The sequence below is a fragment of the Lycium barbarum genome, chromosome 2, assembly GCF_019175385.1.
Source record: "Lycium barbarum isolate Lr01 chromosome 2, ASM1917538v2, whole genome shotgun sequence".
Taxonomy (NCBI): Eukaryota; Viridiplantae; Streptophyta; class Magnoliopsida; order Solanales; family Solanaceae; genus Lycium; species Lycium barbarum.
The window spans coordinates 107,208,820-107,233,316 of NC_083338.1; the positions used below are offsets into that span (position 1 = coordinate 107,208,820).

General features: G+C 39.6%; 1 protein-coding gene across 3 annotated transcripts; it reads right to left on the reverse strand.

Annotated features, from left to right (window-relative positions):
• Positions 1 to 2,905: 2,905 nt before the first annotated feature.
• Positions 2,906 to 23,826, reverse strand: LOC132621220 (GDSL esterase/lipase At4g16230-like). 3 transcript variants are annotated; one of them, XM_060335406.1, is made up of 5 exons: positions 23,754 to 23,826; positions 4,395 to 4,522; positions 3,890 to 4,135; positions 3,546 to 3,801; positions 2,906 to 3,242 (listed from the first exon to the last, which is right to left on the reverse strand). In XM_060335406.1, exons 3-5 carry the CDS (start codon positions 4,118 to 4,120, stop codon positions 3,016 to 3,018), a joined length of 714 nt encoding a protein of 237 aa, XP_060191389.1. In that variant the 5' UTR covers positions 4,121 to 4,135; positions 4,395 to 4,522; positions 23,754 to 23,826; the 3' UTR covers positions 2,906 to 3,015. The 3 variants fall into 3 exon arrangements, with proteins under 3 accessions (XP_060191389.1, XP_060191397.1, XP_060191382.1); XM_060335414.1 differs by lacking the exon at positions 23,754 to 23,826 and adding an exon at positions 16,637 to 16,655; XM_060335399.1 differs by lacking the exon at positions 23,754 to 23,826 and adding an exon at positions 4,627 to 5,806.
• Between the last annotated feature and the right edge of the window lie 671 nt (positions 23,827 to 24,497).

The following is a 24,497-nucleotide window of genomic DNA, read 5'->3' on the forward strand; positions in this document are numbered from 1 at the left end:
CAAATCACTTTGTCTCCAACTACACTGTGAAATTAATCACTTTTAATACACGTCCCATACTCATTATCATGGTCATATGACATAACACTAGTCCATAGCCCCTTTTGGTACACACAAAATATTATTTCCGATCAACATCATTCCACTTTCGACTCTTAAGAAATTTCGGAACTTCATTCCTTTTATACATTGATCTCTTAATTTCCATGCTTGAATATGACTAAATCCTTCGGGCTTGGGTAAATTTGCTCATGTTGGACGGTTCAATTTCCTAGTCCAAAAATATAGGATATTATAGCTTGGACCGTATTTCATTCAGATAAATTTCGAACCTCGACGAAACTTATTTTCTTCGATTATTTAACTTCTAATCATTACGACACATCTGTACCATCACTCTAACCACCTATAAGCTTGGAGGATACCTCGTTTTCATTACTAATGTCATTTCATTCGCACGCTTTCCAACGCATGGAAACATGGGATGTAACATCCTTCCCCCCTTTAGAACATTCGTCCTCGAATGTTTAACTTTCCCGCACTTTATTTCCCGGTGGACTTGATTCTTTTATGAAGACATAAGCCATCTTTGGATGTCATTGTCATTTTGCTTATGAGGTCATCAATCAGTACGGCATAAGTACACTGGTTATGGCAAACTTATAACAAATCAATTTGAGCTAGAACTCATCTATCATGTTGTACCTTGCTTCGTTTAACTTAATATCTTTCTCCATTTGATATCAGTTAATATCGAATCTCCAAAGAAAGGGTTCACAACTTAGCTACCTTCGTAATGAACTGTAAGTTACAATATCCATCTGTGCTCGAAGCTTGAGTCGAGTTTTTCTAGTTTTAGAGTTGCCTCTCCAGTAACACTGTATAATAGGAGCTGTCTTCCCCTTGAGTAGGTTTACCATTGCATATTGGCTTCTCCTATTCCCTTTGAATAGTCAAAAACAAGTTTTCTTTTTCTTAAAGCCTGTTTGGATGGGCTTATGCCTATAAGCTGCAAAGCTAAAAAAAAATAAGTTGGGGTAGTCTAACTTATTTTTTTTGGCTTATAAGCTATTTTCAGCTTATAAGCTGCTTTAGATAAGCTAAGTCAAATGGGCCCAATTATTTTTTTGAGCTTATTTTAAGCACAAAATGACTTTAAGCTGACCAGCCAAACACTCAAAAAAGCTGAAAACAACTTATAAGCAACTTATAAGCCAATCCAAACGGGCTCTTACTAATGATTCTCTGTTGCTATCTTTGCTCTCTTATCTTACTTAGGGTGGTATTAAATCCACTTTTTAGATGTTCAAGTGTGTAATAGATTGCCTGTATAGTTTGAGTATGAACTCGACATTTTGGGCATAGTTTAAGTGTGATTTGATGTATTTTGCCTATTTTTTAACCATGGCAAGCCGCAGTGATGAAGATTATGTGAAAAAGATAGATGAAGTTTTGTCAAGAAAATTCAGGCCAAAAGGGGAGATTTGTTAGGGGTTTTGTCATGATTTTCTTACCAAATTTGAGTTTTATTTTTCTCTTCAGGAAAGTCAAAGTATTACCATAATTGCTTTTACTTTTTCTGAAAGGAAAATATAATTCTCTTTCATATTTGACTAATCATTGTCTTGGAGAAAAATTTTTGTACATCCGTCCCACAACTAGAATACAATAGCATCTACAATAGAGTCTTTTAAAGAGTCTTGTTTAGGAGGAAATTCTCTTCATAATTTTTATGTTTTTCTTTAAATTAATAGTTTTTATACGTAGGTCAATTCACCAAATCATACAAGAATATTATGCTTATTTTAGTATAATTCTTTTGTTGTCTGATTTATCGTCGTTCAAGGTTTGCAATTATAAATTTTCGCATGACATCCTGATTGTTCGATCCCAACACTTAAATTGAAGAATCTAGCTTATTTAATCAGATATTAGAAGAAACAAAATGGTTTATACTGAGAACTTCATTGAATGATTTGTAGAAACACAGAAAATTGGTAATATCAGAAAGAAAAGAAATAAGTTTGGCTATTTAAATCTAAACAAGGTGGGATTGAATTAGGAGTTTTCTAGAGACTGTAAGGAAGCTTTATGGTTGAAGGAGAAGAGGACGAAATGAGAATGAAGAAAGAAAAATGGTTTCCGAAGCCCGCGCGCTTACTTTCTTTTACTTTTATGTAAGCATCATTTAGTTAATAAAATAAATAAAAAGCCATTAATTTGTATGAGTCAATCCAGACCTTCCAATTCTCTTTGTACACGTGCCTTAAATCTAATAGTGCATTGGATATTACTGGACATAACAATACTGGAGGGGATGACCTAATTAATACTCCTGCCTTTTTAAGCTAAAGTCTCTTGATTTGACGCACATACTAGGGTCAGGTACAACACAAATACGGAGTATATGTTTCTTCGATAATGACTACCGTTTACATTTGGGGATTGTAATTTGTGATACTAAACTTCTAATGTTTCGAGTTGGAAATAAGAAAAGCATTGAAGCAGTGAGTTGTCATCAAGGGATATGGAATCATATTCAATTGTTATATTTACATTTGTATAGCAAATGCAAAATTTTAGTAATCGCAGAGGCGGAGTTTGAATTTGAAGTTTAGGGTTATGAACTTATCACAATCCTTAACTAGTCTTAGTTATTCGGGTTGGAATTAAATATTTATATATACTTAATGAATTTTTTAATATAAATATAGAATCTGAGCAAAAGCTATTGAGTTCGTCCAAACCAGTGGTTAATGATCTAGCTTGGCCTATGGACTCTTATGAATTATGATCATTGCTATCTCATTAGACATTTTCTATAACTTAATTACTGGTAATATGTAAAAACAGCACGCAAAAGATATGTAAGAGAAAAAGCATAAATAATTTCTTTCACTACTAATTTGGCAACCGAACAGTACACTGCATGATGAATTTTCCTCTGTATATAGTAAGGTAGCATATGTTTAATTTCCTGTCAAGATATAGAAACAAAATAACGTTCTTTCAAAATTAGGAAGAAGCAAGGAGCTGCCTGACATTCATAGGCCAAATATCAGCAGAGTTTCCGTCCATCAGGCGTTTTGCGATGATAACATTAGCAGCATCAGATGGATGGTATGGATCCCAGAACACATACTTGCTTCTTTCTTGACATATTCTAGATGAAGGGCCACATGGAATTATGCCCCCAAATCTTCCACCACCAGAACAACAAGCTGTGTTTGCATTCACAAATCCTGCATACCAATAACAAAAACATTAATTCCCATCAAATGTTACCAAAATCTTGAAAATATGTCCTAAAATTGGGCTAGAGTTCGGCTAAAAGTACTATGTTGCCTTGTAAAACCACTTATTGTCAAATTGTGTGCAGCAAATCAATAAATCAGCTTAAGGGCATTGATCGCCTGATGCGGGTAAGTGTTTATCTGACACAGGGCTTATTTCAAGATCCACGTGTTACCGAAGAAACGACAAAACATAGGGGTTCCAAGTGGTGTTTTCAGACTTTATATCTAACCATTGACTATAGAACTCACCATAAGATGAGTAGTTCTGAATAATGTCTTGGACGATTGCGTAGACGTCTGCATAGACAAACTTTGATCCAGTAAGTTTGGAACTGAGTTCACTCACAAGGCCTCTCAATTGGTTGTTATATAGTCGTGCTAGCCCATTTGGGAACTCTACACACTTATCTCCAGCTGATGGATTTATTGCCCTTTGGTACGGGATACACCCAATAGGCCCAACATTCACCACTATTATCTTCCTGGCACCCATATTATAAAGTCTCTGCAGATTGTTTTGAATAAGAATTAATCACCATGTCAGCATTTTACTTTGTGCAATACTACTTGTAGTCAACTTCAATAATTTTTACCGTTAGTTGAATTCTGTATTTGAATATTACTGCTCCCACAAATTTCGTAGGAGGTACAGTTAGTTGCTCTGCTGTGGAGAAAACAGGTGTGAGATAATTGTTGATGAAGTCATTTGAGCCCACTGTTACTGAGAAGAGTGCATTCTCAATCAGCTTTATTGTCGTTGGCTTGCCTATTCTTGTGATTATGTCCTGTTTTGTGTTTGCAAAGTTGTCTAATTGAGCATCCATGTTGATCCTTCCACCCTTAACAATGTTTAGAAAAATACCATATTAATCAAAATCCACGCAAAATGTAGAAAAACAAAAACAAAATCTTGAAACACTCTGTTTAATGTTACACGAATCATCCATTATGAAGAAAAGTTGAAGCTAAGCAACAATCCAAAAATCAAGAAGGGTAAAAGGGCAGCCTGGTGCACAAAACATCCCGCGTTAGCAGGGTCGGGGGAAGGGCCGTACCCAAGGGGTGTGATGGGGACAGTCTAACCTAATGCATACTTACGAAAATTTGGCCAGTGCCATTAAGAATGCCGCCTCTGCCAGAAGCATAATTGACACCTTGCAGAACCACTGGTCCAGATGTTGTTGGTGCCAAGTATGGAGGGGTAAGTTTAAATCCCACTGCCTCACCTGCAAATTCATTCGAATAAAATCAGCCAAAAAAAGAAAAAAGAATTCACTGGAAAGAATATCAAAGGCAAACACTTTCCTAATGAAGGAGAGATAGGACTTGCCTAACATGTCCACTATAGTTCTTCCATTTGTATATCTTCCTGTTGGACCCCCAAAATCAATACCATTTGGGATGAAATTTTCTTTTGAAAGTGAAGCAATATAGTTATTGTTACCCACATCAACCAATGAATCTCCAAACACAAAATTAGCAGTTACATTTTCTGCCAAACTAACCATCAAGTTCTGAAGCACAACTCCCAAAATGACCAACATATAATATGATAAATTACCCATTTCAAACACCTAGACAAAAAGCTAAGAATGTGAAGACTTCTTTCAAAGGAAGATTTAAAGGCCTTTGAAAGAGGTGTAGATTAAAAGTAAATAAGCTTTTAGCTCACATTTTCAGTCGACATGATTATACTATGAACTTAGTATTTAGGATAGGCCAAAAAATGAGGGCAACTAGAAGACAATAAAAAGCAGATCAGTTTTTAGCCCACATTTTCAGTGTGCATGCCTAACTAGTCCTATATATGAACTTAGGATGGGCAATAAATAAATAATTAAAGTAAAGGAAGCTTCACAAGACATTTGGTCATAGTTGGACGATTCAACTGTGAAGGGAAAATTTCACAGCTGTGCTTAGCTCTACAAAATGATATAACAAATAGAAATAACAAGAGTAATGTGGGACGTGGTGGAGAAGAAATATGATAGCTATTGCTCATTAAATGCCTAGCAGAATCAGCACTACCAATCAGAGAAATTTATGATTTACTGGAGCCAATCTTGAACCAGAATGCAATCCCAAAAACAGAAACAGAACCAAGAAATAGAGTATTATATTGTACTACTAGATTTCTACAAAGTTTACAACTTTCAAATACCTGTTGGTGGTAAGAAAATAAATTATGCAACTGCCAACCTTCAGATTCTAAACCAATTGGACGGCACAGAACGTGCAATTCAATGCAGTCATTTAAATTTGCAGTATGGCATTTATTCTGTTCATGCATGGGGAACCTTTGGTAATTCTCTTATTCTTCTTCCTTCTTATGTTCTAATGTGAGTTTTCAAAAGAAGGAAAAGAGCAAATATAATACTGAAAAAGAAAAGAATGATAGGTGTGGTTGAAACAAAACCAAGCAAGTTTAAAGTAAGGGCAACAATATTTTGAGTTTCAAATTCCACCAAGTGGACACCAACTCATGATTTTGTTGATAGAAGATTAATAACAGCAGAGTCTTGAAAATCGTAAAAGAAAAATATGCCTTCATTATGTACAACTGGGTTAAGTCAAGTGGGTTGATACTGTTAGGTGTGGAATTGGCCAAACAAGTCAATTCTTTTGTTCACATAGTCGTGATGTAAGCGCTTACCTCATAATAGTCGTGATGTAAGCGCTTACCTCATCATAGGAAATTCATTCTTATAAATAGGTAGCTTATGGTTCATTTGTAAGATATCATTAAGATCATTTGCTATACACATCCCAAGAGAGAAAAAATCTAAGAGAAATACTCTTAGTGAAAGGCCTAAGTAAGAGAAGATCTTTGAGAGAGTTTTCTGTGGTAAAATTCTTGAGTGTAATTGGGATTGGGGTTGTGAGGTTGAGTGTTGTAAACACTTGTAATATTTCTTCTTTAATAAGATCTGCAGCAGCAACGTGGACGTAGCTCTCACATTGAGGGTGAACCACTATAAATCTGTGTGTGCTATTTATTCTTCGCTTACATCACGGCGTAAGTAGGTTCTGTCTAAGGAGGTTGGTATTTAAGTGGTCCAGCTGTGACCCTCCAATCTTTCCTGGGAACCTGCTTACAAAGGTCGGATTTGAGATTTAAATCCTAAAAACTGGTATCAAAGCAACAGGTTGTGTTGTGATTTAGAAACGATGGGAGGCGAAGATGGTACGACGCACGGCATCGGTAAATTCGATGGTACAGATTTTGCGTTCTGGAGAATGCAAATTGAAGATTATTTATATGGCAGAAAGCTTCATGAACCTCTGAGTCCGAAACCAGAGGAGATGAAGCAAGCAGATTGGGATCTCCTCGATAGACAAGTTCTGGGAGTCATTCGACTGACGCTGTCGAAGAACGTTGCTCACAACGTGGCAAAGGAGAAGACCACCGCAGATATGATGAAGGTATTGTCTGACATGTATGAGAAACCTTCGGCAAATAATAAGGTATTTCTCATGAAGAAACTATTTCATCTAAAGATAATGGAAAATGCTCATGTTGCTGCATACATAAATGAATTCAATACCATTGTAAATCAATTGTCATCGGTAAAAATTGATTTCGATGATGAAGTACAAGCTCTAATTTTGTTGGCATCCCTACCAAATAGTTGGGAGCCAATGAGAGCAGCGGTTAGTAATTCTGTCGGCAGTGACAAACTAAAGTTCAACGATGTTAGGGATCGTATCCTTGCTGAGGAGGTGCGCATGACAGATTCGGGAGAGGCATCGACAAGTTCTGCTTTTAATGTTGAAAACAGAAGCAGAAATTATGACAGAAACTACAACCGAAATAGGGGCAGATCGAAGTCAAGGAATGGCAGGGGTCAATCCAGACCAGGACGAACATATAAGTGTTGGAACTGTGGAAAACCAGGTCACTTCAAGAAGAACTGCAGGGCGCCAAAGAAGGAGGACAACAAGGGGGCTGGAATCAACGCTGCTACGGAAGACATTGGCGATGCGTTGTTGCTATCGGTTGACAGCCCGATAGACTCTTGGGTGCTTGACTCAGGAGCGTCCTTTCATACCACCCCACATCATGATATAATGACAAACTACGTGGTTGGGAATCTCGGCAGAGTTTATTTAGCCGATGGAGAGCCGCTAGACGTTGTTGGCACGGGAGACATTAATTTGAAGATGTCAAATGGATCCTCATGGAAGATTACAAAAGTTAGACATGTTCCAAAGCTGATGCGAAACCTGATTTCAGTAGGTCAGCTTGATGATGAGGGATATGATCTCAACTTTGGTAATGGGTCTTGGAAGGTGGCGAAAGGTGCTATGGTAGTTGGCCGAGGAAAGAAGATTGACACTCTCTACATGACGGATAGCTGTCGTGATATTGTTGCTGTGGTTGACAACACAAAGAAGACAGATTTGTGGCATTGTCGGCTTGGGCATATCAGCCAGAAGGGGATGAAGCTGTTGGTGACAAATGGCTTACTTCCGGAGCTGAAGACGGTGGACCTTCATACGTGTGAGAGCTGCATTCTCGGAAAACAAAAGCGAGTAAGCTTCTCAAGTGCAGGCAGAGAGTTGAAGGTCGAAAAGCTGGAATTGGTGCACACAGACGTGTGGGGACCTACCACTGTACCCTCCCTTGGAGGATCACACTACTACGTGACCTTCATTGATGATTCAACCAGGAAGGTATGGGTTTATTTTATGAAAAATAAATCCGATGTGTTTAGTGTATTCAAAAGATGGAAAGCCATGGTCGAGAATGAAACAAACCTCAAGTTGAAGTGTTTGAGGTCCGACAACGGCGGAGAATACACTGATGGTGATTTCAAACGGTACTGTGCCGATAATGGGATCAAGATGATGAAGACTATTCCTGGAACGCCGCAACAGAATGGAGTAGCCGAAAGAATGAACCGAACGTTGAACGAGCGTGCTCGGAGTATGATAATACACTCTGGACTGCCCAAGACATTCTGGGCAGATGCAGTCAATACCGCGGCCTTCTTAATTAACCGAGGACCGTCAGTTCCCTTGGATTTCAGAATTCCAGAAGAAGTCTGGAGTGGCAAGAAGGTAAATCTTTCATTTCTGAAAGTGTTCGGTTGCTTATCATATGTTCATAATGATGATACGGCTAGAAGCAAGCTTGATCCAAAATCAAAGAAGTGTTACTTTATTGGCTATGGTGACACCGAGCTTGGGTACCGATTTTGGGATGAACAAAATCGGAAGATCATCCGAAGCAGGAATGTTGTCTTTAACGAAGAGGTACTGTACAAAGACAAGCTGCAAAAGAATTCAGAATGTCAGGACAAGGAATCGGAAATAGTCGATTTGAGGGACTTTCCGGCACCTGAGCCGCAGCCAGGTACAACCGAGGCAGAGGAACAAACAATCCCAGAAGGTGTTGATGAAAGTGCTGATTCTGAAACAAATGAACAGACGCCAATCACAGAGCTGCGTAGATCATCCAGGATCAGGAAGCCGCTTCACAGGTACTCTCCATCCCTCAACTACATTCTACTCACTGATAGAGGGGAGCCGGAATGTTATGAAGAAGCAATGCAAGTCGATGAATCGACTAAGTGGGAGCTGGCAATGAAGGATGAAATGGATTCACTATCGGCAAATCATACATGGGAATTATCCGAGTTGCCAAAGGATAAAAAGGCATTGCAAAACAAATGGGATTATCGGATAAAGGAAGAACCCAATGTAAGCAAGCGTTATAAAGCAAGGCTGGTTGCAAAGGGATTTCAACAGAAAGAAGGCATTGACTATACAGAGATCTTCTCTCCCGTAGTCAAGATGGTGACTATCAGAACTGTTCTTGGGCTGGTAGCAAGGAAAATCTACATCTGCAACAGATGGACGTGAAAACTGCATTTCTTCACGGTGATCTAGACGAGGAAATCTACATGCGACAGCCGGAGGGATTCAAAATCAAAGGAAAGGAGAATCTGGTGTGCAAACTTCAAAAGAGTCTGTACGGACTAAAACAGGCTCCAAGACAGTGGTATTTAAAGTTTGACAGCTTTATGAAGAAAGCTGATTTTTCAAGGTGCGAGGTAGATCACTGCTGTTACTTCAAAAAAATTGAAGACTCGTACATGATACTGCTACTCTATGTCGACGACATGCTAATCGTAGGAGCAAACCTACAGGAGATTGATCGGTTGAAAAAAGGGTTATCGGAAGAGTTTGCAATGAAGGATTTGGGAGCTGCAAAGCAAATCCTTGGGATGAGAATCGACCGAAGCAAGGAGGGCATCAAACTCTCACAAGAAGAATATGTGAGGAAAGTTATCAAAAGGTTTAACATGCATGATGCCAAGCCAGTCAGCACTCCCTTGGCTGGACACTTTCGGTTGTCAAAGGATCAGTCGCCGACAACCGAGGATGAGAAGAAGCAGATGGACAAGATACCTTATGCATCTGCAATCGGTAGTCTTATGTATGCAATGATATGTACAAGGCCAGACATTGCACATGCAGTGGGAGTTGTCAGCCGATTTATGAGAAATCCGGGAAAGCAACACTGGGAGGCTGTGAAGTGGATATTCAGATATCTGAAAGGCAGCTCGAGTTCAGCTCTGTATTTCCGAAAATCAAAAACAGGATTGCAAGGGTATGTTGATGCTGACAACGGTGGTGATATTGATAGCAGAAAGACCACATCCGGGTATGTTTACACCTTCGGAGGTACTGCAATCTCTTGGGTTTCCAAGTTGCAAAAGATAGTAGCTCTCTCTAGTTGTGAGGCTGAGTACGTTGCTGTGACGGAGGCCACAAAGGAAATGATGTGGCTACAATCTTTTCTGCGGGAATTGGATCAGGACCACGAGGGAAGTGTGCTATATTGTGATAGCCAAAGCGCCATTCATTTGGCAAAGAACCCGGTTTACCATGCTCGAACGAAGCACATACAACTCCGGTACCATTTCATTAGATCAGCTTTGGAAGATGGAGCGCTGGTGCTTGAGAAGATCGCAGAGAGTCAGAATCCAGCAGACATGCTGACAAAGGCAGTGACGATAGACAAACTGAAGCTATGCTCAACTTCAGTTGGCCTGCACGAAGTATGAAAGTAGGAAAGAGCTGCTGCATCGATCAAAGTGTGAAGACAAATTAAAATTAGTCTTCAAGTGGGAGATTTGTTAGGTGTGGAATTGGCCAAACAAGTCAATTCTTTTGTTCACATAGTCGTGATGTAAGCGCTTACCTCATAATAGTCGTGATGTAAGCGCTTACCTCATCATAGGAAATTCATTCCTATAAATAGGTAGCTTATGGTTCATTTGTAAGATATCATTAAGATCATTTGCTATACACATCCCAAGAGAGAAAAAATCTAAGAGAAATACTCTTAGTGAAAGGCCTAAGTAAGAGAAGGTCTTTGAGAGAATTTTCTGTGGTAAAATTCTTGAGTGTAATTGGGATTGGGGTTGTGAGGTTGAGTGTTGTAAACACTTGTAATATTTCTTCTTTAATAAGATCTGCAGCAGCAACGTGGACGTAGCTCTCACATTGAGGGTGAACCACTATAAATCTGTGTGTGCTATTTATTCTTCGCTTACATCACGGCGTAAGTAGGTTCTGTCTAAGGAGGTTGGTATTTAAGTGGTCCAGCTGTGACCCTCCAATCTTTCCTGGGAACCTGCTTACAAAGGTCGGATTTGGGATTTAAATCCTAACAGATACTGTTTAAACAACTTGGTATTTCTGCATATCCCATTACTATGAACTTCTTGAGGTATATGTCTAATATTCATTTTAAATGGAGTTTCACATTATCACTTCTTCAAATTGGTTAAAGTGCCTCTGGTATCCTTTTTCCGTTAAACATCCGGTGTCCGGAACCATTTGATATTTGGCACAAATATCTGATTTAGTGTCATTTTCATTTCACTTCTTAGCACTTTAATCGCAGTTTTGAATGCAAATTGTTGTATAGGAGCTTATTTTGGTATGCTTGTATGAATAGGTACAACAAGGACCAATGGAGGGTATTCCGAGCAGTTTTTGATTGATTCCGAGGCTTTGCACGTTGATTGAATGTTGGGAAGGAAGTTCCAGCACTTGAAGGCAGAATCCGACCACTGAAGGGTCTCATGCGCTGGCCATGCGTCGCACAGCCAGCGCACAAAACCCCCATCTCTGAATCTCAGACAGGCCATGCATTGACCATGTGCTGCACAAGCAACACACAGAGGAGATCAGCAACACACAGAGGAGATCATGCGCTGGCCATGCGACGCATAGCCAGCGCACAAGCGGCGTCAGTTGTCCTACTTGGATCGGGATTGGGCCAACTTATCTTATATTTACCCTAGCGTATAAATAATCGTTTTTAACATTAGAAAGACGGTTGGACGAATTTTGAGACTTGTGAAACTCTTTCTAGGTTTTATTCCTTTTCTATTATTTTTCCTTACATTGAAACCCTATGTTAATCATGAATTCTTGCTTCCATTCTCGAATCATGTGTAACTAAACACCGTAATTCTTGGGTTGTGGCTTAGCCATGAATATTGACGTTTGACAAGTATTTCAATCTTAGTAGCTTGTTCGTATGCAATTGCTTCTTTACTTCCGTGCTTAATTGCTTGATTGTCTGCGCAATTGTTGAGTTCTATTTACTCATTGATACACGTGCTTGGGAAAGACGTTGTTAATGTGGAGAAGAAGTAACCAGATTGTGATCTGAATATCCCTATAGTTGGGCTAGGATTTGTGACTAGGATAGGAATATACTTAGTTACCGCAATCAATTTCATGTCGTGCTCTTATTGCATTCTTGATAGGTCAATACCATAGGAATATAGGAGGCGATTTATCTTGAATAGGCGAGTAGTGGTTCGGGAGAACACTACGAGATTAATAATCCGGTTAATTGACAATTGTGAACAAAGTTGCTAAGGTGTGATACTTTTACGACTCAATAGGATTGGTGAACAAACCACGACCCTAGAATACTTCTAAAATCTTGATAAAAGCAGTACTCAAATACGTTCTTAGCACAAATTCTGGTTACATTATTAGTTATTTACATTATAGCATTAGTTTACAAAACAACCAAAACATTTTATTCTTTACTTGCATAATTAGTAGCAATAGTTTATTTTCGTGAAAGTATTGGTCATAAGTGTGTGGGTTCGACATCCGATTCTATATAATCACTATATTACTTGTACGACCACGTACACTTGCGTGTGCGTTTGGACGCAACACCATTGTCAGGATAATCCGGATTTGCACCATAGAAAGTCCACTACAGGGATTCTAGCACTACTATATATAATACATGAGTTTTGGAAGACCTTGATCAAATATGCTCAAATTCTACATGCTATTAGAATCACTTGAGTAAAACCAACCAAAAGCCTAAACGTACTCTAAATCATGTCTGCAACTCCTAACTCAAAGTTACAGCATATTATTTCTTCATGGAAGCCAATGTGCAACTTAACTCCCAAAAAATTGTTACAAGTCCACCCCTTTCCAATTGGAACCTTTTTTAATTTCAATGTCACCTCACCAGTTTTGAATAATAACCACGATATCATGAATTTTCAAGGGCTTCAACAGTTCAACATGAACTCCTCCACCTTTCCATCAATTAATCCATTAACCATTACTTTGCCAGCCTCGCACACGGCTTTAATCTCATCTTCTGCCACTCTTTTGCAGCTTTATTCCTTACCTTATACTGTCCGAGCCCCTTTTAAGATAACATTGACGAACACGTAAAATCCACGTATCAAGATAACGATTTCGCTTACCAAAGATAGTATAAAAAGTTATCAACTCCACGAGGATTAGGGTACTATTATGCTGTTCATTACTTCTTGATCACTATTTGAGAACACAAAAATCGGAGTAGTTTTAAGAAGATGATTTTGATTTTGGAATTTAACAATGATTAATGGAGAAATATGCAACACATTTAGAACAACGCTTAGAATACCAAACAAATAGATGAGTTGAGTCAAGAACTTATGAAACACTAGATATCTTTTGATAAACAATATTGAACAATTACGACAGGTATTTGTAACATGTAGTAAAATAATACAAAGACTAGATTACCCTTATAGCTTTATAAATATATCCATATCCATCAGAAGAATGAGAAAAAAAGCCCATCTCAACTACTGAATATGAGGGATAAGCTTAGTCGTGGCAAACATATGGCATTTGCATTTGTAGTACATGAACTTCTTTGTGAGTGTGAGTGTGAGTGTAAGCGTTTCTCTTCTTCTTTGTCTTTGTCCCGTTTATGCATGTACATATGTGTGTGGGACGTTCTTTGGTCTTCGTAAGGGCATAGGGATTGAATGAAATTGTGAAAACAAGTGATTACCCAAAGTAGCGTTTGTATATGCATTGATAGTTCCAATAACTTTATGTCATGGGTTGAAGCTTCATTGTGAATCATAACATGTTTTGAGTAATACATCTTGTTTGAAATTGTAAAATTGGGGGTTTGGGGGGGGGGGGGGGGGTCAGTTGTGAAAGAAATGCATGCCAATAGTACTTAGCCAAAATCATTGTAGACATTTTTACTTTGTTATATCTAAGATAGTTGAGTCGTTTGTGTTGTTTTACTTGCTTGAGGACAAGCAAAGACTTTAAGTTGGGGGTGTTGATGTGCCGTGAAATTACGGCACATATAATGCTCTGTGACTATAAGTTTTACTTGTTTTTAAGCAAGTTTGTGTTGTTTTGATGTGTTTTTGTTGTGTTTCAGGAAATTGAGTACTAGAAGGCAAAAACATGGAATTTTTGCTGAAGTGTACATTTGGACAGAAGTACGGGCAGTACAATTTGTACGTCCCATACATGTCTCGCGTACTTCTGAAGGCAAGAAAGAAAATGTGAAGATTGTTAAAGATGAGGTACGGGCAAAAAGGACGGGACGTACTTTGAAGTACGACCCGTACATTTGGCCCGTACTTATTGACCTAGTTGCTGAAGAAGTAGCCCGTACGATAAATGTACGGGATGTACTTAATTGTATGTCCTGTACTTTAGACCGTCGAGGGCAGTTTTGTATTTTGGAAAATTCTGAGTTTTAGACCTTATAAATAGTTCTCATAGGGTTTTATGTATTTTTATCAGTTATCAATTATCAGTTTTTTAGATTTTGCTCCATAGCAATGAATACTCATACTTTTCGAAGCTTTTTGGAGAACAAACAATTGCAATTACTTTCTTTCAATTCCAATCAATCAAAAGTAAGCATTATGATTTCTATTATCTCTTCTTGTTCTTCTTCCATTATGAGTAGCTAATTTCCCTACTAAGGTTGTGAACCCTAGGATGGGTGTTTTGTGATTGGGGATTGGGATTGATATATGCATAATGGACTGTTAGGGTTTATTTATTCTTTGTTCTTCATTCATAATTGATGGTTGCAAACATTGATTAAAGTCATAAACTTTGCTTAACTTAGGAGAGTGAGTAGGGTTTGGTAGGAATAAATAACAAGATCTCAAGGCTTTAACCCTTGTTTAATAATTTCACTTAGGAATAAGAGAAATTTACTTGGCACGAATTAACCGTTCTTCATATACACTCTTTTATATTTAGGAAAATCATAAAGAGAAATAATCTTCAACTGTTGGGAAACATTAGAGATTCAATTAGAGGTTAAGTGCATTCTTATAACGATCCATTAGAAGTATATCATGATCAATAACCATAGCATACACTTTATCTAAAGGGGGATGCAACCTTGGTTTCTTTTACCATATATTACAATCAAAAGCAACTAGTTAGCAATTAGTCATAAACAACTAATCTTCTACAAACTCGAAACTAGACCGCAAGAAAGTACAATACGACTTTAGTAACCTTTTCACACCATATTCCCTGTGGGATTTGACACCAACCTAGTTGGGTTACTATATTTGACATCGTCAACTTTACATCATTTAATAGATGTAATAATGCGAAAGATATCCTCCTTCTTGTTCTTCACCTTCCGGGCTCTCGCGTGTGCTTTGATGAACATGTCGCTCAGCATAGCAAATGAACCAATTGAGTGTTCAAGAAATAGGTAATACCATGTCAAGGAACCCTTAGTCAGTATCTTGCCAAATTTCTTGATCAGAACAGATTCTATTTCCTTTTCCTTATGATCGTTTCCTGACGACCATAGTGTATCCTATTATATGCTCCTGAGGATTCGTAGTCCCAACATACTTTGGTATGCTCGACATCTTGAATCTATTCGAGATCAGCTCCGGTGCGGCCTCGGATTTGTACACCAACTAGATATGCTTCTTCGCATCCAGCCTCTATGATCGGTGGAGCGCCCGGGATCTGACTCATCCGTCGATGGAACTCCTTAGCGTTCTTCTCCGATTCTTTTGCGGTCATGTCCATCTTGCTTGTGATTTCTCTTATGAATCGGAAGACCTGTATTCGGAAAGGATTTTCTAGGGCCGACTCGCTTCCCGATGCGTCTCTATTAGCTACCTCAATCTGGCCTCCTTGGGGAGCGTTATTTCCATTTTCTAGAGCCAAAGGTGTTACTCCAGGCGTTGCAGTCCCAGTGGAAGGTTGGATGAAAGTGCGACAATGCTTTGCCTTATCTCTTCGATCTCTTCCGTCATTGCATAAGGTTGTGACCTCCTGACCTGCACCGCCTCCTAGGGGTTTCGTCGGTTGGAATTTGATCTCGGTGAATGTTTGGGTCTGACCATCTCCTAAGGCTACATCGTCCACGTTCTGGATCGATGGATCTGCTACTGCAGGATCACGAAAGGGAAGGCCATCCAGGACGGTCCGCTTGTTTTCGGCATCGTTTTGGGTAGTTTGGTTGTTGTTAACTCCTGACATACTTAAAGCTGATGCTAAAAACAGAATTCAAAAGGATTAATTTAAAAGACAGGGTCACAATGACACCACTGCTACCCAGGCCCCACGGTAGGTGCCAAACTGTTTACCCGTAAATTGGTACAGTTGAATTTGTACGCGTGGTCAAGAATACGTGGATCAATGTGACTAGAATTGTCACGACCCAAACCGATGGGCCATGACTAGTGCCTGAACTGGACACCCGTATACGAACCTGCTCGATATGATCAGACCGAAGCTGGAACAATATGGTAATCTGTAAAAGCACACTGTAAACTCATCATATCATACATCAAAAAGAACCTGTCTCTTGAAAAGCCACAACTAACCAAACATAACAAAATATGCAAGCCGATAAGGCTGCCATTATGCATGGGAATATCCAAAACGAACTACATCTGTATAGCTGATCAAACCGTATATATGCAACCCACACATGTCTACAGACCTCTAAGAGTAAAACAAAACCTATGTCAAAGGATCTGTACCACAACGACTCGAGCTCCGGAAAACTAGAGCCCTCCAAGCAGCTGAGCTGAAGTCCTAAACCGGAGGATCACCAAACTGAGTGTCTGTACCTGCGGGCATGAAACGTAGACCTCGAAGAAAGAGGGTCAGTACGAATAGTGTACTGAGTATGTAAGGCATGAAATCAACATATACATAAAATTCTGGAAAACATTTGAGACATGTCAATGAATAGGAAAAATAAATACATCAGTACAGCTATATCAAAGAAACACATATATCCATAGAAGTTTCACAATAAAGCCCACAACGTCACTCCCGGTCAACTGTGCCACACATATACACACCACAACAAAGGCCACAACATCACCCCCTGTCAACTATGCCATACATATACACATCACAACAAAGGCCACAGTGTCACCCCCTGTCACTTGTATCATTTATATATCACCACAAGGCCACAGCGTCACCCCCTGTCAACTGTGCCATATATACATCACCACAAGGCCACAGCGTCACCCCTTGTCAACTGTACCATACATATACACACACAACAAAGGCCACAGCGTCACCCCCTGTCAACTGTGCCATATATACATCACCACAAGGCCACAGCGTCACCCCCTGTCAACTGTGCCTTATATATCCATGAAGAATGAAAATGTGTGCAGTGCATAATCAAAATGAAATAATAGAACTCTGTAATGTCAGAAAATAGCCATATACATATATTATACTCATGGTATGCATAGGAGTTCAAATAAAAACTATCGCTCTATCTCACCTTGAAGGAACAATTTATAAGGTGAGATCAACAACAATGAAATAAATCGAGAAAATCATGAAATAGCTTAACATTTTCACATCATCGTTGAAATCATATTTGAGACCTTTAAGCATAAAATCATCCTCAACGTAATCCTCATAAAAACATTCTCATTTTTAACATCATAAGAAGCTTTAAGAGTCATAAACTTCTAGCATTTGAAATCAAAGAGGTTATGGAAACACTTATGGAATCATACCATAGGAATCATGCCTTTGAAAGAAAGGGACGAGCCTTAACATACCTGTTTGACCTCTTATTAGCTACACTTATTCGTCTGAGCTCGCAAGTCTACATTTAAGAGGATTTACACTAACGTTAGACTCATCATCCCATACTTGTACCAAATTTCGCATCAAACTATTTTATATTTTGTCGTAAATCGGGCAGCATCTGTCCTGTTCATATGCCTAGCCCGAATTTTCAATTCAACAGCCAACAACAACAACAACAACAATACCAACATCAATAGCATCATTTCCAACACCAAAGTATCCCATAGAATAGCCCACACGCTGTTTTCCAATTTCCATAACTAATCAACCCACTATACAATTATTTAACCACGCTTTCTTCGTGAATAAGTCGGTATTAACATATATAGGAAGAGATTCATACCTTTCTCTTGGTAATTTTGCTATATCTTTGCTTCTCCGCCCTGACCTTAAACCACAATGTGTTGCTATATAGTTTTGTAGTTGCAACTATACGTCGTCTGGACCGGGATTTGGGAATTATACCTGGTTTAGGGCTTAAACGTTGATGTTGGAAAGTTGGGGAATATTCTGGAACATTTGAGAGGATTTGGGTGTGTTTGGGATGAAAAATGAGGGAGCAACCCCTTTTTATAACGGTCCAGGTTCTGCCTGGACCGAATTAAAAATTGCTTAGCGCGATCGCGCTGCCACGTGGCGCATTCGCGCTGAGTTACAGGGTTCTGCCCTGCGTGTTCACGCCACCTTCTGGCGCATTCGCGCAGGGTTAATTTCCTGCCCAGACAGTCGATCTTAAAACGCGCATAACGGGTGATCCCGATATCGTATGAGGGTCCACAACCTGTGGTTGGAAATATATTTCAATTATCTACAACTTTAATGCTCTGTGTTTTTCCAAATTCCAAACTTATAATGACGCTTTGGCCCCTTCAAGTCAGATCATCCGAAAACATTTCCTTAAATCATCCCTTAGGGCTTATGCACCTATTTGGCTTAAGGGTCCTTCTCTAGACTTGCTCAACTTCCCATGTACTACTCATATGATCTTTCATATGTCCTTTATAAAATCCCGGAATGTGGGCACCACTTAGCTTACAGTAACAAGGGTTTTTCGTCACGTAACATATGAACCAATTTACCCTATATGGTCTCCAAATGTCATACATATATATATTCTTATACTCAGATCATATAATCTTCATCCCTAATCCTTGTATGACTTTACTCTTCTCCGAGCTCATACCAAGCCGTCTAAAATTCTCAACAGCGTGAAATTTTTTGGGGTGTAATATCCTTCCCCTCCTTAGAAACATTCGTCCTCGAATGTCGCAGTATTGCCAACCCACGACACCATTTTTGATTCCTTAGGGCGGTTATTCTCCTCTTAGACTCCGATTACCATGTGCTTAAACTATAACTTGGGTCGGTCTCTTCTCATTCTTCCTTAACTCTTTTATTGCCTTCAGTCAACCTCTTTCACTTTTTGTTTTTGTTTTTATGAATATCATCAGGTGCCAACTAGTATTTTACTCTCGTTCTTTCTTCATTATCACAGTCTTCACTTGCCGTGCCATAACTTTTCATCATCCTATAAGTACTCTCTTTTTCTCGCTTCTTGTTTCCTTGTTGGTGACCCACTACCTTTCTCATAAACGGTGCCCTTTTTGCGTTTGTCCCTTCGGTACCATCTCGGGCTACTCTTTTTGATATCTGTTGATCTTGGATACACACTGTACCGATTCTTTGTAGTTCATTAGTCGGGCTCTCTAACCGTTACATTCGCGTCACCATCTCTCTTACCCTTACCTTCCAAATGTTTATCCAACATGGCTTTGTCGCTAGTGAGCATAATGATTATGTTCCTTAAGCTATTTTCCCCAGTTTCTTTCCAAGTCCAGTTATATCAATATCCAAAATACGTATGTACGTAATGTTTCTTCGCCATTTATTATCCTTCGCAGTACAGTTGCACTTATAGAAAACTCATAATCCGAGTTCGAACTAACTTGTAGCTCACAACATCTTTGAGCTCTTGCCACAACTGTTTCTTTAGCCTTCTTCCCTCAAATCACGCAATACAACCTAGAAGCATAGGACTATGGCAATTCTTACTCCATTACGTGCAATGTAAATATATCTGTCTTCGAGTTCCTTGTACCGACGATGACTTCGTCAGTCGTTATTCCATGTTGGCTTCCCGGTGTGGTCTTTTTGCAATTGTACTTGAGCATAATTTTACGTTGATGGTCATATACTTCCATAGTATATGCTCTCATGTTCAGTATAATTAGTGATCCGCGAGATGTTTTCTAATATCTGGTGGTACAGCTTTCTTTCCATTCATAAGAGTAGCGTTCTTCCTTTCCTTCAAAAATTTCCGAACTACCAATCGTTGTTCCTTTTATTACAATTGTCATCCCCTCCGGCGCAAAAATTCCCTTTTTGTTGTCATCCCAAGTGTCCATTGGATTCGTTATCCTTTCCATCATCCTTTATGAACTTAGCTTGTAGACCTTTCTTGCCCCCTTTATTACCCCTTAGGACATGTCACTGTATGCTTAGGTACGGCGCAAAATCATTTCCCGATATGAGGGATTCAAACCATGGTCTAGAAATATTGTAGTTCATGTCGGCGTGATGCGCTCTCTTGAGTTGTTTTCCGTACTTTCTTTCTATACCTATCTCATGGCACACTTATTTTCAATTTGTTTCTGCTTTCTTCTGATACCTTCTTGATATGTCAATACTCCCCGAGCTTGGCCTCAAGCTAATAAATTTCTTCTTCTAGAGCTTGAGAACGTCATAGTTCCTTTCAAGTCTGATATGCTCTTCCCCCGTTTTAAGGAGGTCCTTATACACCAATAGCCTTCGAGCATCTATCGTCTTCGATAATTATCTGCCTTTCTTCACGATCTCCTTAAGGCCGGAGTTTCTTCCTCGTATGGTTTGACTTGTCTATCTTTTTGCTAGTTACAGTCTTATATCCAATCAGAATACTTATAAGGGTTAGATCCAATTCCGATGCCTTTTTTTCCTTCTTTTCACACCTATGTCTTTTATGACTAATGGTTTTCCGGACCCGCAAGTTAATGGGGACATCTAGATTCACCACGTACTTTATGAAGTCTTTGATTATACCTTACTCCTCGTCTTTCTTCCTGACTTTTCTTATAACATATCTAAAACTTCTTACCCTGAGTTCATCTTCCATTTATGTCTATACAATCCTTTTTTTTTGTCAATATTTCCATACCCTTCCATCCACTACTAGTCCTTTCGCCCGTTTAGCTCACTTACCCATAATTCTTCTTAACTACGCGTTTGTGTTGCAACTGTGCATCCACGTTTTTCGAGTGTCCTGCTACTTCTTGCTTTTAGCACGGGATTCTTACAATTTACACTCCCTACATCCTCGTTCATCGAGCCTTCATCCGTCTTTATGATGCCATGGCTTGTTTTTCTTCCATGCATGCTCCTTACATTTCACTCTATTTCCTCTATAATCAGATCTCTCGGTCTTTATAGAATTTTTTTTTGCCTCATATCATTAATCTTCTAATCACATGTGTCGTCTCATCATCCTTGTTCTTATCTCGGTGATTGATCGGTTTCCTACCGCCAACTCGTTAAAGTATCCTTCTTACTCCCATGGTTAAAGATTTGCAGTTACTTTACTCCTAAATGCTCTCCTTTTCCTTCGACCAGCCCATTAGTATACTTTCCCTACTTTCACCCTTAACCTTCCTTGAGTTCCTTCCTCCTCGAGCGCCCTTCTTCTCTTGTTATTCATAGTATCGGCCCTGAAGTTAGTGAAATATTCCTTTAAATGCGCAAATCCATTCTATTCTTAAGTCATCTTTTAGGAAAGCTTCTTCATGTCCGAGGCAACCATATCAATATGACTACACATTTATCCCTTTATATATACCTTTCGAGAGTTGGAAATCTTTTAGCATCATTGCGAGGCCTAATCATTCTTTCTCTTACTTCACATTCCTCGTCGTGGTCACTATCCTGTTTGCCCCAGCTATCATAATCTGTTCTCTAGCCCCACACATTCCTCTTTTGTTTCATACTACTACACTCTATCCCTTTTTACATGCCCACCTTCGAATTTACCCAAATACTCCTGTGCTTTTCCTGTCATCTCTCTTGGAGGCTTCACTCACTCATGCTTCTTACTTTTTTACTTTTTCGACATTTTGATCTTCTTACCTTCCATATACTCACTTTCTTTCTTTCCCAGATGTCATTGTATTAGAACTCTCCAAACCTAACCTGTAGTGAAAATAACATCAGCTTACCTGGTAACGTTTGTCACTTGAACTTTACTACTCTATTCGATCAATGCCTTCAATATACCACAACGTCGGTTGCTGGGACACACATACCCGTTGATACAACCGCATAAGGGATATCATTCGCATTTATATATATATATATTATATATATATATATTCTAACGCCTCACTTACATGGTATTTCCAAACGCTACTTAAACTCATCTTAGTTCTAGAGCTGTGATGCACCTTCTTTCTCTTCACCGGTCTAGTCCGCCTCGTCCTACGTGACTTCTTAAGGTTTCCAAACACTCTGCATGCTCCAATTTCCCTTAGGCTACTCTAGCTTCTCATTTGTCTCTTATATCTAAATTTATAGAACTTTTAGTACGCTTTCCAGGGGGTCACCCATCCTAGTATTTCTCTCACCCCAGCACGCTTAACCTTGGAACTCTGATGAAATCCGGTGCGTTAATGCTGGCATGATCGCATCCACCTCACCACATGGCCTTCACCACATAATCTAGAGCAATTTGAGTTCTTAACAGATTCCAAAACATTCTCGTAACGCATCTCCCTCCGAATTAAAAAGGATATCTTATGCTTCCGGCTACATAATTACTACCTTGGCCTTTTTAATCCTCAAATCAAACTTTCACCTGTATGTATGACTACTTTCCATCCTAGATTTCAAAATTCCCTATGGTGGCGAAAATACCTTGGTCGCTATTACTTATAAATACTTGGTTGTCGGCCCCTTTCGGATTTCCGCTCGCCGCTATTACGTAATAATCTACAGCAAATGCACATACATAGAAACTTTAAATAAAGGCTCATATACCTGTAGCTGATCGGTCTCTACTCTGATCTGGTGGACTATAAGGTGAAGTGTGCTCCTCATCATCATCTACCCACTATCCGCTCGTCTGGCCTTCATCATCTCTCTCATCTGCGTCCAAGGGATATAGATAACCGGGCAATTCCTGGTTTACCGACGGCCAGGATAGAAGGCTGGAGTAATCCGTAACACTCACCGGGATAGCTGGTATAACGTAGTGCTCTGCCATAGGAGCAGCTGGTCCGGCCTCGGGGATCTCCTCCTCCGGTGTCCCAGACGAATACTCAGACGGATCCGTGTCATAACTGTCCTCTGGGGGTCATCCTCCCTAGAGGTCAAAAACTCTGGAGGAATCGTCGATGGGTCCTCCGAGGGATTCGTCTCAATGGAATAACTGAGGCTCCTTCGACTCGGTCCTGGATCTACTCTAGGGGCCTTCTTAGCACCCCCACTGCCCGAGGTTGATCTCTTCATCTTCCGTTAGTCTCCACCTACCTACAGGAAAAGAGGTCAGAAAAAATCTTTCCTAGACTCTGGCACTATCGCACGATCTAAGACAGAAGGAAAGGTCAATGATTCCTAAATGCCCTGCACCCTCCTGTTTATGAGTGTAGCTAGCTTCACACCCATAAACAGGACTCTACCAGATACGGTCTGTAGACAACCCCTAGGACGAACTGCTCTGATACCACTTTTGTCACGACCCAAACTGATGGGCCATGACTAGTGCCCGAACTGGGCATCCTTATACGAGCCTGCTCGATATATCATCTCATAAATCAAAAAGAACCTGTCTCTTGAGAAGCCACAGCTAACCAAACATAACAAAATAAGCAAGCCGATAAGGCTGCCACTATGGATGGGAATATCCAAAACGAACTATATCTGCATAGCTGATCAAACCGTATATACGAAACCCACACATGTCTACAGACCTCTAAGAGTATAACAAAACTTATGTCAAAGGATCTGTACCACAACGACTCGAGCTCCGGAACACTAGAGCCCTCCAAGCAGCTGAGCCGAAGTCTTAAACCGGAGGATCACCAAACTGAGTGTCTGTACCTGCGGGCATGAAACGCAGCCCCCGAAGAAAAGAGGTCAGTACGAATAGTGTACAGAGTATGTAAGGCATGAAATCAACATATACATAAAATTCTGGAAAACATTTGAGACATGTCAATGAATGGGCAAAATAAATGCATCAGTACAGCTATATTAAAGAAACACATATATCCACAGAAGTATCACAACAAAGGCCACAGCGTTACCCCCCGTCAACTGTGCCATATATATACACATCACAACAAAGGCCACAGCATCACCCCCTATCAACTATGCCATACATATACACATCACAAAATAGGCCACAGTGTCACCCCCTGTCACTTGTATCATTTATATATCGCCACAAGGCCACAACGTCACCCCCTGTCAACTGTGCCATACATATACACGTCACAACAAAGGCCACAGCGTCACCCCCTGTCAACTGTGTCATATATACATCACCACAAGGCCACAGTGTCACCCCCTGTCAACTGTGCCATATATACATCACCACCAGGCCACAGCATCACCCCCTGTCAACTGTGCCTTATATATACATGAAGAATGAAAATGAGTGCAGTGCATAATCAAAATGAAATAATAGAACTCTCTAATGTCACAAAATAGCCATATACATATATATTATACTCATGGTCAGCATAGGAGTTC